The sequence below is a fragment of the Heterodontus francisci genome, chromosome 20 (assembly GCF_036365525.1).
Source record: "Heterodontus francisci isolate sHetFra1 chromosome 20, sHetFra1.hap1, whole genome shotgun sequence".
Taxonomy (NCBI): Eukaryota; Metazoa; Chordata; class Chondrichthyes; order Heterodontiformes; family Heterodontidae; genus Heterodontus; species Heterodontus francisci.
The window spans coordinates 64,640,769-64,655,000 of NC_090390.1; the positions used below are offsets into that span (position 1 = coordinate 64,640,769).

Below are 14,232 nucleotides of genomic sequence, written 5' to 3' on the forward strand. Positions count from 1 at the left end.
TTCAGAAAAAGATCAATAGCAGAATATGAAACATGTAATGCAAAGCAAAACAAAGACTACAAAGCCTCAAACCCCTTTTAAGAGTTCCATTGTTCATACAGGAATTGTACAATTCCATTGAAATTACAACATGGAAATAGGCCATTTCTGCACAATCAATCCATTTTAGTGTTTATTCCCGCATGAACAGTAGTCCTAATCCCAGTGTCCTGTTCCCATATCCCATTATTTCCTTTTCCTTCAACCACCTAATCTATTATTTAACATTGATATAATCTCTGCCTCAATGGCTCGAGCATTCCACAGTCTCACAATCTTCTGTAAAAATGGTTCTCCTGTTCTGTGTCCTAAATTCCTTACATCTTTATATCTATGTCTCCTTGTTTTAGACCCTTCAGTCACTGGAAACAGTTTGTTTCTGTCTACTCTGCACCATCCCTTCATAATGTTTAACACTTTGATCCTGTTATGCTATGAAAACAATCTCAGGAAATCATCAAGGACAATCTGATTTATTATCAGCCCTACCTACTGAGCCACAGACAGTGTAGCTCTGCCTGAAAAGATGGTAATAAATTCATCTGCAGGGCAATTATAAAAGTAACATCTGGAGCTCCATAAACAGGGTCCACAGATTAACACAGTGACCAAAACTGTCAGAAGTTAGAAAGGGCCATCAATATTGTGTATTTTTGAAAATTCGTTAGTCATTATTTTTATTCTATTGATAATTATCTGCACTTATAAATTTCAACTCAGTCACCAAGTCAGCCCATAATTTTGTGAAATTCCATAGAGATTTATATTCCTGTTTTCTTGAGAATATCAATCACTGTTTTTTTAATTCCAAAAAGGCAGAATTATATTGCAATGCCACACATTTTTTTCCAGAGGGAAACCGGCAGGTGGGCATTTAAAATTGGCTATGGAACTTACTTGCTGGCGTTCCTTCCCACAGCTTCCAATTTTAACCTGCTCTTCTGGGAAGTTGGAAGGACACCAGCCAGAATACAATGGGTCCTTCTTTAAGTATGTAAATTGGGCTCTATTAGTGTTATGTGAGCCTGGCTGCTGTTTTAAACAGACCTCAATTGTAGGCCTCACCTTCCCAGTATGTCCCCCACTTCCACTGCCGATGACAAGGCCATCCCGCTCCCCTCTACCACCTCTCTCTCAGCAACTTTATTTCATACCAGGGGCCATTCCTTTTGTCTATGCCAGCAGCATCCTCCTACCCGACTTTCCACTCATTGCCGCTTCCTACTGGTTTTGGGTGGAAATCTGACTAGGCCTATCCAGATGAAGCCCAGGTGTTAAGCTCCTGAGGTTGGGACAGTTTGTAACCTATATCTTTTTGTCCTACCAATGGTACGCCTGCCTTTAGCCACTTTGGCCCCAGGCTCTAAAATTTCCTCCATAAACCCCTCATCTCTCAACCTTCTTGTTTTAAGATCCTTTTTAAAATCCACCTCTCTGATTGAACTTTTGATCACACTTCTTAGTATCTCCTTTAGTACAGTGTCCATTTACTTCCAAATGCCCCTGTCAAGGTTTCTCTATTCTAAAGGTGCTATTTAAATGCATATTATTGTTTCTGTCATAAAGTTATTCACATTGGTTTGTTTGTTACGAAGAAAAATTATTCTGCTAACTCATTTGCAAAGAGCTGTTCCTCTATCAACTAGTTTTGTGATGGCAGTGGGTTTTGACACTTGGTTGATAAACAGAGAAGTAACTAGTTTTGGAATTTCCTGACATCTGGTGTGTACAAGAGGCCAGAACATCAAAAGACTAATGTCTGCCATAATAAAAATCTGATGAAGGGGAAATATTGGCAGGGCTATGGGGGAAGGGTAGGTGAGTGGGACTAATTAGATAGCTCTTTCAAAGAGCCAGCACAGTCACAATGGGCCGAATGGCCTCCTTCTATGCAGTATCATTGTATGATTGTGATTTGTGACCATTCAATACCATTGTAAGGATTTCTGTCAAATAATTTTTTTAAAACTTGTTTTTCGACTAGTTTTCAGAATCTGAATTCCCTTCATCTGGTAGCATTGAAGTGAACTGCTAGTCAAAACAGTATAGCTGGTTAATAGCATGTTCGTTGCTATAACAGCACTGTAGAAGTAAGATTGTTGTGGTTCCTGATTAACATTTTATTCACTATCCTCTAACAATTTTACATCTCTACACTTAAAAGTCTCTAATATCAGACGCGAACTGCATTAGCCCTCTTATGCACGTTTCATTCCATCCATATCCAGGTATTCCTTCCAAACTCTCAACAAAGTAAGCATGAGTCAATGGACTCAGCCAGTCCGGCTGTTTGTTTTAAGAAGCACAACCGTAACCTAAACGAGCTTTCGATTTCACAGTTTTCTAATGTTACAGCAGAAAATATCTCTTGGTGTTCCAATTGTTCCTGCAAGCTATATTTTCCATGTCATTTTTGGGGGTTGCACAATTCCACTATTCAACCATAAGACAAAACTTGTCTCATTCCAGATGTAAATTTAAATAGTAATATAGCATATATGAGCAATAAAGTTTATTGAACAACATGCACACATCATGACTAATGCTCTAGAAACAGTTACTGTTAATTAGAAATGGAAATTTATTAAATGCTTCAAGAAGGGAGAGTCCCTAAATCATGAGTAGTGGTGAAGTACATAGTTAACAAAATAAAATGATTAAACAAGTTTTGAATATGTACAATGCACAGAATTAAAAAGCAGAATATAAAAGCTATATATGGTTGTCGAGACTAAAGTTTATGTATGCTTAATTGCAAAAGTGATAACAACCTTTGGAATGAAAATGAGTTGGAATTAAACAACAATTAATAACACTGTACCTTTTTCATTCACCATGACCATTTCATCAGCAAAAGCTCCAGTAAAGACCGTAAAGCCAGATTCACATCTAACAGCACTTTCCGAGCAGGCTGCAGTGTTAAAGTCTCTAGTTTCCAGTTAACTATGACTGAACAGCAGCCTCTAAGCAATTCTGACAGCCTAAAGCAGGGTCTGAGAGTGAATGGTTGTCAGGAATTGCTGTGCATTCCCTATGTGGACTCTGCCCTGCTGAAATAACCATTCACAGCTGCTATGCAGTGAATACAAATTCCACTGGTCTCTGTCGTCCTGCCCCTTCAATGACACAACACATTCTTAAAAGGCAGACATCAGAAAAACAGAGGGGTGGGGTTGCTATCACTGCTTTTATTTTCAATATTTGACCTCTGCAAAATATTCAAAAACTGCTGAGGGTAGAGTCATTTTCACAGCTGCTACCTTTGGAAGAGAAAGTATAAAGTGTGCGTCATCTTTGTTTAAGGGTTTAAAAAGAAAACTCAGAACTCTGCTCCTCAAGGTGACGTATAACAGTGCTATGTTAGCTCTTTCTGCATTGCAGCCTTGCTTGCCTAATTTATCATTATAATATTCCCACAATCATCCCTCCTCCTAAATTTCCTCTCTTGCTGTTACCAGGTATGGCAGGACAATGGTTTTGTTATTGAACTTGCATTTCAGAGATCTGGATGAATAATACAAAGAATGACAGTTCAAATCCCACCATGGCAGTGTGAGAATTAGAATACATTTAAAAAGATTTTGAAATAAAAAGCTGATATCAGTAAAAAAAAAAACGGTGACCAAATAACGATCAGATAGTGGTTCACTAATTTCCTTTGTGGAAGAAAACCTACTGTCCTTACCCAGTCTGACCTAGATGTGGCTCCAGTCCAACATGATTGACTCTTAACTATGCTCTTAAGTGGCCTGATGAACCACTCAGTTTTACCAAACTGCTACAAAGAATAACAACTGCTGCTGGAGGACTATTAATTCAGTGCAAGACGCCCTTTGGTCTGCCCGAAACTTGCTGGTCTTCCAGCGCAGAGTTGTCCACGACCGAATGTTGCAGACTGGCACATTCCAAGGTCCAGGACTACGTGCTGAGGGATGCACTAAAGCTTGGGGCAGCCGCAGCAAAGGCTCAATGGGGAAAGACCACTGTGTAAGGTCCCCCCACCAAGCTGAACGGAGGGGCTGGATTCATGGGAAACCCCTCGAACTGTATCGGGAAAATTTCGTGTGCTGTAAAATGTAAAAATGTATATGGCATGACAAATGAAATGGAAGGGTTGTGAGGCAACTCATGATTGTATTGAAGGAAACTGATCACCCTTGCACTGTTTATATTTTTTGACTTGGTGCTGTTTGAAACTGTTTTGTCATGTATTTTTTTTTACAGATTTTTATGAATAAAGTATATTTTGGAAATAACAAAAAAACAATGAATAACAAGAATAACACTAGACAGACTATATAACTGCGACCTAGACATCAGATCAGGACAGGACAGAGAATGAAGCTAAAAGCTTGTCCTCCTGAACTAGTTAAGCTATTCCAGTACAGCTACAACACTGGCATCTATCCGACAAAGTGAAAAATTGCCCAGGTATGTCATGCACACAAAAAGCAGGGCAAATCCAATCCAGCCAATTACCACTCCATCAGCTTACTGTCTATCATCAGCAAAGTGATGGAAGGGGTCATCGACAGTGCTATCAAGTGGCACTTACTCACCAATAACCTGCTCACTGATGCCAGTTTGGGTTCCACCAGGACCACTCAGCTCCAGATCCCATCACACCAAATATGGACAAAAGAACTGAATTCCAAAGATGAGGTGAGAGTGAGTGACTACACTTGATATCAAAGCCGAGTATGGCATCAAGCAGTCCTAGTAAAAATCAGGTCAATGGGAATCAGGGTAAACGCTCCACTGGTTGGAGTCATACCTAGCACAAAGAAAGATGGTTGTGGTTGTTGGAGGCCAATCACCTCAGCCCCCGGACATCGCTGCAGGAGATCCTCAGGACAGTGTCCTAGGTCCAATCATCTTCAACTCCTTTATCTATGACCTTCTCTCAATCATAAGGTCAGAAGTGGGGATGGTCATTCATTATTGCACAGTGTTCAGTAACATTTGCAACTGTTCAGATAAAGAATTAGTCCATGCACTCAAGACCTGGACAACATTCAGATTGAGCTGTTCAGTTAAATAACATGCTCACCACACAAGTGCCTGGCAATTACTATTTCCAACAAGAGAGTTCATCTCTGAATCCCCCATCATCAACATTCTGGGGGTTACCATTGAACAGAAACTTAACTGGACCAGCCACATAAAAGACAGGGGACTGGAGCATAGTAGTTATGTTACTGGACTAGTAATCCAAAGGCCTTAACTAATAATTCCGAGGCATGAGTTCAAATTGCATCATCACAACTGGGAAAATGTGAATTCAATTAATTAATTAATTATTCTGTTAAATAAAATCTGGAATTAAAAAGCGAGTAGCAATATTGGCAACCATGAACCCAACATATTGTTGTAAAAACCCATCTGCTTCACTAATGTCCTTTAGGGATTAAAATCTGCTGTGCGTATCTGGTTTGGCCGATATGTGACTTCAGACACTCAGTAATGTGGTTGACTCTTAATTCCGCTCTGAAATGGCCTAGCAAGACATCCAGTTTTATTCAAGAAAGTTTGTCAAGGACAATTAGGGATGGGCAATAAATGCTGGCTCCACCAGAGATGCCCACATCCCATTAAAAAAAAAGACACACCCAGCCAAATGGACCTTACAAAATCTTCACAAACATCTGGAGACTGGTGCCAATGCATCCCACATACCAGACAAGCAATAACCTGGCACAGTCATGCTCCAGAATCTTTCACCATCCCTGGGTAAGTTCTGTCCAATAAGCAGCGCAGACCCACCAGAGGTGAGGGTTCAGTGGTATACAGTTGGATGGGAGATGGCACTCAACATTGACCCCTTGAAGTGTCATGGCTTCAGGTCAATCATGAACAAGGAAATGTCCTGCTAATTATTATCTACTGCTCTCTTGCAGATTATGAATCAGCACTCCTCCATGTTGAACATCAGTTGGAGGAAGCACTGAGGGTAGCAAGGGCACAGAATGACAATCCTGAGAATGAACATAAAAAGTTCCTCACACTCTTTCTCCCTCGTGAATTCTTCACAGAATCCCCTACACTAAGCCATTCTTTCCCATGATTTCATACCTCTTTTATGTGGCACAAGACACTATGCTAGTTTGACTGGTTATGAAATATATACAGAAGGTTGAAGCTAAATGTAAAACTGTCAGCAGGCAGAAAAAGCATTAAAAACAGGTCTTCACAGCAGCCAAATTCTACATTCAACTCTGCAAGACCCACACTTTTGGAACTAAGCACATTATTCCAGCTTTTGCACAATGTAGAAGCACCTTCAATTGTCTTCCTCTTTACAAGTTACAGGCTTTTACAAACTGAATTACCACGTCGTAATTGGCCAAGTTCTCTCTTCTTCCGTTTAACCTCAGTGATGTCCTCCAATATGGAACTTCACCCTCCTGCAGGTTTCTGAATTTTAAAAAGAACTATGCCATGTTCAAGCATAAAGCACCCCAAGGTCAGGTTTAACCTGCTTGCTGCACTCCTTTTGTTACTGTGGCACTAAATGCACATAAACAAAATATATGATAAACTAATGAGATCCTTAACTGCAATCTAAAAGACATTGTTCTGAAATACAGCATTTTGCTGCAAACAGTATTTTTCCTCAGGGTTCTCAGAGATATTACCCAATCAACTCCTGTTTTATGGATTCTTATTTACTCAGGGCTTGGCTTTACTGGGCTCCACATAGAAACTGTTAAAGCTCATTTCACTTAAGATCCTGAACTGCTTTAAACCCAGAGACTTGAGGCGAAAATCCAACATTCTAACCCTCTGAAACACACACAATTTCTGTCTTCCATTTTTCTTCCTTCACAATTTTTAAAATGCGCCACTTTTTCATTCCTGTCCTGATCAATATATACATCCAGTACATCTATCTTATATTTAAAGGTATATATTCAAAAGAAGGCTCTTATTTATGAGCCTATTATCTGATATTAACTAATAAATCTACGTATACCGCTATTATTTTATTTAATATAAAGGGCTATCCTACCATGCTGCATGCCAGAATTTTCTGGCCCATTAATTTTTGAGTGCGACAAAGGGTGAAAACTGACATTGGTTCCAGCACTTTTCCAACCTCAGGGCTAAGCTGACTTCAGGTAATCCCACCGCCAACACCCGCACCAACCCCGACCCTCCATCACTGCTCTGTCAGTAACCTGTCCTTGAAACTTTCATTTTGCACATCATTGAAGCACATAATTTTTGAGCCTGTTGTACTGTAAAACTGAGCATCGGAAGTGTTCAACAGTGGAAAGCAGGGATGGCTCTGGCAGCTGCATGTCAATTTGAATGTAACACCAAAGAGCCCAATGTCCATTTACAAGTGATTAGTATTTTATTAACGCACAACCCTCTGACAAAAATCACATTAAATAGGATGATTGACCATGTCATTTCCTGTTAAAATGATGCACAGTTCTCCTGGTTCTGAAACACACCACTCACTCGAATTAAGTAATCATGCTTTTAGCTAAAAGACAGCGAGGGCAAAATTGGATAGTCCCCAAAAATAGGCACAGGGATCAGGATGCGTGATTAACCCATGCCTATTCCTTCTGATGCAGGCAGCATGCGAACTTTGAGACTGTCCTTTCCAGCGTGGAAGTGGTGGCCAAATCTACGAGAACACTTAGAGTCATAGAGTTATACAGCACAGAAACAGGCCCTTCGGCCCACCGTGTCCGCACCGGCCATCAAGCCTATCCATTCTAATCCCATTTTCCAGCACTTGGCCCACAGCCTTGTATGTTATGGCATTTTAAGTGTTCATCTTGCGGACCCAATCATGGTGGAGCATCTGATGGTCAATGTCTTCGTTTCCATTCCAGCACAAGCAGAAGCCAAGCAACGTCCGAGTGCTGCAGTGGAAGCTCAGACTGAAGGCATGAAAGCTCAACTTGCTGCCTTGCAGGCTTAGACTGCTGCCATCATGGCTGCAGGTGCCAGTGCTCAAAGGGGCTTGCAGGGTCTCACAGCAGTCCAGCAATCTGTGCTCCAGCAGATTACCAGGATTACTGAGGCACCACCTAGGGGAATGGCACTGTCTCCATGGAGCATGGATCGCTGCTAGGACCCCAGCTATTCACAATATACATTAATGATTTAGATGAGGGAACTAAATGTAATCTCCAAATTTGCAGATAACACAAAACTGGTTGGGAGGGTGAGTTGTGAGGAGGATGCAGAGAGGCTTCAGGGTGATTTGTACAAGTTGAGTGAGTGGGCTAATGCATGGCAGATGCAGTATAATGTGGATAAATGTGACGTTATCCACTTTGGTAGCAAAAACAGGAAGGCAGATTATTAGCTGAATGGCTATAAACTGAGAGAGGGGAATATGCAACGAGACCTGGGTGTTCTCTTACACCAGTCGCTGAAGGTAAGCATGCAGGTCCAACAGACGGTAAAAAAAACAAATGGTATGTTGGCCTTCATAGTGAAAGGATTCGAGTACAGGGGCAGGGATGTCTTGCTGCAATTATACAGGGCTTTGGTGAGGCCACACCTGGAATATTGTGTGCAGTTTTGGTCTCCTTATCTGAGGAAGGACGTTCTTGCTATAGAGGGAGCGCAGCAAAGGTTTACCAGACTGATTCCTGGGATGGCGGGACTGACGTATGAGGAGAGATTGAGTCGGTTAGGATTATATTCGCTGGAGTTCAGAAAGTGAGGGGGGATCTCATAGAAACCTATAAAATTCTAACAGGACTTGACAGGGTAGATGCAGGAAGGATGTTCCTGATGGTGGGGGAGTCCAGAACCAGGGGTCATAGTCTAAGGATACAGGGTAAACCTTTCAAGACTGAGATGAGGAGAAATATCTTCACCCAGAGAGTAGTGAGCCTGTGGAATTCACTGCCACAGAAAGCAGTTGAGGTCAAAACATTGTATGTTTTCAAGAAGGAGTTAGATATAGCTCTTGGGTCTAAAGGGATCAAAGGGTATGGGGCGAAAGCGGGAACAGGCTTGGATGATCAGCCATGATCATAATGAATGGCGGAGCAGCCTCAAAGGGCTGAATGGCCTACTCCTGCTCCTATTTTCTATGTTTCTATGAACCTGCTGTACTCTCTCAGGATGAAAGCATTTGTCCTCCCATCTCGGCCACTCCACCAGTGCCCTTGTTGCTGCCTGTCAACCAGCCAACCCAGATTGCTGCTACCCATGCTGATGTGATGCAGTTCAAGCTGGGCCTCCTAGAGCTAGAACTGCTCAAGGGCATGCTGCTAGGCCATCTGCAGCCTCCCACATGGACAGCCTTCCAGCAGCCATACTGCAGCCACTGGGGTAGCACTGTGTTGGAGCACGAGGACAGGCAAAGACACGTGGAAGACAGGCACTAACGGAATTAGTTGACTTCTGTATTGAATATTGGATGGTTTATTTGATAACTTCGGCTTAGAATGTTTGTTTTGTGGAGGCTTTTATTTCAGAATTTTGTCCGACAGGATGCTATAATGGTCAGTAACAGAAGGAAGGGAAGGTGTCGGACTGTTAGTGAATGGAGAATTGGGGTTGCATTCACTGGTGCTGCAGTCAGATGTGTCGATCATGGACAGCATGGCCAGAAAGGGGACGTCTTAGTTTCCTCCTCCCATTCTCCACTTCCTCCTCCTCAGCTGCTTATCGTATACCTGGTGGCAAGGGCTGTATGCTCACGCTGCAGAAGACCACAACCAATCATGTCACATGCTCTGGTGAGTACTGCAGGGCTCCTCCAGACAGGTCCAGGCAGTGGAAACAATGCTTAAGCAACTCCAATAGTGCACTCAATGGCATTTCATGTGGCAGCATGGCTCTCATTATATGTATGCTGCCCACCTGTATGTGTGTTTCACACTGGAATTATAAGCCAAGGGTAGCCCTGGTCACCCAGTAACCTCTCTCTAGTCTCTTGTGGTGGCTCAAATGCTGATGGTGCAGCAGCCTGGCACAGAACAAAGACATCATGACTGCTGCCAGGATACAGGGTTTGAACCTGCATGATGTGCTGAGCATGGTTGCACACCAGCTGCACTTTGAGGGGCAGAAGCACTTTGCAATTGCGGTTCCATCTCTGAATTTTTATGTGGAGCTCACAAAGCAAAATGTGTGCAGTCAATGGCACTGTGCACCATGGGGAAGCCTGCTTTCTTGGCGAAGACACATGCACACTTCGCCAGTTTCTCTGTCTGGAAAGAGAGAGGGCAATGTATTCCTCTCTCTTTGCATATAGAGCAACAGTCACCTATGTAATACAGCAGTGGACAGAAAACGGCGAGACATTGCAGGTGTCCTTGCTCCAGGCTGGAAGGAGCCCAACGCAAAGAAGTACATGGTCACGGTCAGCTTCACAGCCACTGCTAGTGAAGCTGCAGGTCTGCCTGTAAAAGGTGGCAGATTCCAGTGAACACCTCCTTAGCGAATCGGAGACATCACATACACACTGCTGCTGGCTTAGGTTTAGGTAGGAAAAATGTTCCCTGAAGACCTTGGGTGGATATGGCCACCTGCTGAGAGTTCTTCTCTCCCTAATCCTCCTCTCTTTTTCAGCAGCACGTCCTCCTCTGTGTCACCTCTGTTATTCTCCTGTCATGCTGCTGACCAAGAGCGATAGAAACTACAGCACCCGTGACTGGGAGCAAATAGTCTGAGCAGAACCCTTGAAATCGGAACTGAGGCCTTCACCATGTGCCACTACACCCCCTGTAGACTTCACCAACTTTAAGTAGCAGTACAAATCACCAAATACTTTCACCAATTCAGCAACAGCCAGTAGAAATTAATCAGCAACTAACCTGAAAGTAGTTGATTATCCCTTTAAATAGCAATGGTGGGGTGTCCTTTCTACTGAGGAGCATGTGTTCAGCTGCGCGAGGTTAAGAGAGGGTGTTCGCTGGAGTGCTGAGGTTGAAAATGGCACCGCTGGCATAAAATGAGCATTACACACTGACTCTTAGTACGATCTGCATAATCCCAGAGCACGCTCCCCCTTACTTCCAGCTAATGACCTCACCAAAATGGCTGCCGACATGACCGTGTGATGCAGGCATTAATTTGTACCTGAAACAGCACCCTTGGCACCAAAAATATGGGTGCTATGCACCCAAACTTTGCGACCAGTGCTTCCATATTGTGAAGAAACAAAAGGTGAAGTTTGAAATTTTAATTTACTCGCCTACTACATAATAACTTATCTTTCTGTTTTAGTACATATTTTAAGGTGCATTTTATCATCAAGAAAGAACATTGTTGGACACGTTACTTTCTAACACTAATGCTGAACAAAGGTCAGAATTGTATAAATGCCCTTGAATTTAAAAGGTAAAAGTTGCTAAATGCACTGTATACATAATCCCTGATAAATGTGAGATAACATCTTAAATATTTCCAAGTGCAAGAATAGGACACAGACAGAGAGTATTCATTTCAGGGGACTGCCAGATATAGTTTCTGTTACGTGCTCAGTTCAGGCCATGTCACTCCTTGTAAACAGTACCTTTTATGAGCCCATTATTATAGAAAGTTGAATTTACTAAAACAAGGAGCAGTCAAGAGAAAAGCCTCTCCGTCTGCTTACATGGTTTTGCAATATAGGATAGAATTTATGGATTCATGAGTTAAATTTAATGGACAGAAAATCCTGATAAGCTGACTGGCATTCCTGCCTGGATTTCCAATATTCTGTGTGCCCAGGGCTGTAAATTCCGAAAATCTATATCTATGAAATCTAAAATCTATGTACTTTTTATCTGGTGTTTCTTATTATTTCCCCTTTGCTCAAAATTTACTGAAACCCTTCTGCTGTCATGTTAACGTGTTTGACATACCTCCTTTCATTTCTTTACAAGCGTACAACATAATAGTAGAAATTTCAGTAAAATACATGACCTCACTCTGTCACTTGTGTGTCCTGCGTCATAACTTCACATACAAGTGACATGACGAAAAGCCTCAACACAAACTTGCATTAAGTGCTTGTAAATAAGGTAGAATTGATTTGCCACTTTTTTGCACTCATTTAAAGCAGACATTTCAGTTCCCACATTACACTATTTTCTTTTCACCTAATTTTTGCTAGCAAAATTGCAAATTCCAATCTTGTGAGATTTAGATACATAAGAACAAGATAGTAATTATTGAAAGCCAAACATTAAACAACCATAGTGTACATACACCAGGATCCTAACAGCCTTGGGAGCACATGTTGTCTGGGAACTAGACGAGGATCATTTTCTTATGGCCACATTTGTAATTGGATAAAAATACAAGTTCATTTACAGAACATTCCTCTAGGTGTTATGGTTGCAGAGTGACTCTGGCCAGTAGGCACATGACTGCATCCGAGTACTGAGCTCATTAGCATACTAAGATCTTAAAGGGACATGACTCTGAAAGGCAATCATATAACAGGCAGGATTTTGGGTTTTGGGTCGGGCCGCTGACATCAGGGTGGCATGGGGGTCATGACCCAGCACTGTATGGGAAATGGCCACCTGGCAGTGATTTTCTCCAAAGTGGCCAATTAGTGACCAGAGGGCAGGCTCGCTGTCCATATTGGCGGGCTCTCAAAGCTCCAGGGCTAATAGGAGGTCCTCCAGCTCAGAAGGAGCAACAGCCTGCGGTTCAGGTAAGAGAGAGAGGAGAGAGGGGGTACTTCCATCTTGAGATGACCCTCTCCAACTTTTAAAAACTTTAAATTAAAAAATGGCTTCAGCAGCCAAGACACCATTGTGGAAGGGGGCCCCTCTCCAGGGCGGCCTCTCGCCGCAGCTGCAGCCAGGCGGGCAGGTCCTCAAAGTCTGCCTGGAGCACTGGCCCCCTGGCCTGCTGCCAGGAGGCTGCCTCCAAGCAGCTGACCTACTCCCCGACACCTCGGGGAGCCCGCAGGCCAACTGGAAAATTCTAGTCAGCCTCTGTTAATTGGCCTTAAGTGGCCATTTACTTACCTCAATTGGCTACCTGCCATCACTACCACCAATCTTACTGTTGTCAAAATAGCCCACGGGCAGGATGGTGCCAGCAAACTGAATTTTTATGCCCCCTCCCCGCCCCCGCCTCTGCCTCCGTACTCACACCCATATGGGGTAAAAAATTCTGTCAAATTTACACTTCAGTAGGTGTACCCTCCCCACCCCCACCAACCTCCAAGGTAAATTCACCCCTCTGAAGTCTCTGCTACACAAAGTGATCTTATCCAGGGTGGTAGTAGAGATGTTACAATTGGCTGTTGAATTCCTGGACTAGGAAAGGAGGCATAAAAAAAACATTCAGAAATGGTCCCCACTCCTTTAACTCCAGCAACCAGCACTAGAAAGTGTGGAATTTTGGCAAGGGCAGGATAGAGGTGGTCCACGATATCCTCCACAGTCAATTAGCCTTACATGTGTGTCTAGGGACACACATGAACAACCATCTGACCTGGTAATGGAGGGCTGCTGGCATCCATATAACACTGCCACAGCTCCCATCATCATGGTCAGGGCAGGAGGGGAGCGATTTGGAAATATGATAAAAGCTTGAATTCTGTTGATTTTTGCAATTCTTCTGTACAACATGTACATTTCCTCCTTTATTTTCTATCTTACAGCCCGAGGTGCTTTATTTTGGAGCAAACCAGCAGCTGACAACCTGGTATTTATAATGTATATCAGATTGGTTCTTGGACATATGTCAAATCAATGCATTGCTACAAAGCTTACTATGCCTCTGGACATTTCAAGCTTTGAATTATTGGCACTTTCAGCCAAACTGACTCGAAAAAGGCCGAGTTATTGCTGAAGTACAAAACCTATTGACACCAGTTTGCAAATCTGTGGTAAGTTTTACCGTAAATATACCTGAGTAAAATAAGGCAAAATGCAGCAATTCTTTTTTTTTAAGTTCTGCTCAGCTAATGCGTCAAATGGAGGAGATTTCAAGAAAGGAAATCATCTTCTGCTCCATTTTTAATATATAAACTTGTCTTTTGTCCAGACCCTGATGGGAGGAAGGAAGTCCTGGTAAACAATATTATAAACATTGATTCACAGCCTGGTCTGTAACTGATCTGTGAAAATGGTGATGGCCGCAGCAATGCTATGATATCCAACTGTTTCGGCTGGAGACCACCAGTATATATTGTCATGCTAGGCTCTGACCTGCCAAGAACGAGGCACATTAATTTTGTCATGAACATTGATTTTAAACTGT

The 14,232-nt window shown here is 42.6% G+C and overlaps 1 protein-coding gene across 5 annotated transcripts in view; it reads right to left on the reverse strand.

The window, feature by feature from the left end:
* The window catches only part of ablim1b (actin binding LIM protein 1b), a 497,169-nt gene that overhangs the window by 314,492 nt on the left and 168,445 nt on the right, over positions 1-14,232 (reverse strand). Inside the window, exon 1 of one of the 5 annotated variants that reach the window (XM_068052957.1) lies at positions 2,861-3,102. The exons of the other annotated variants lie outside the window; for them this stretch is intronic. Coding sequence (XP_067909058.1) covers positions 2,861-2,882 — 22 coding nt within the window. The 5' untranslated portion in view covers positions 2,883-3,102. Of the gene's footprint in view, positions 1-2,860; positions 3,103-14,232 lie in introns of those variants that run through there. 5 annotated transcript variants of the gene reach the window in all.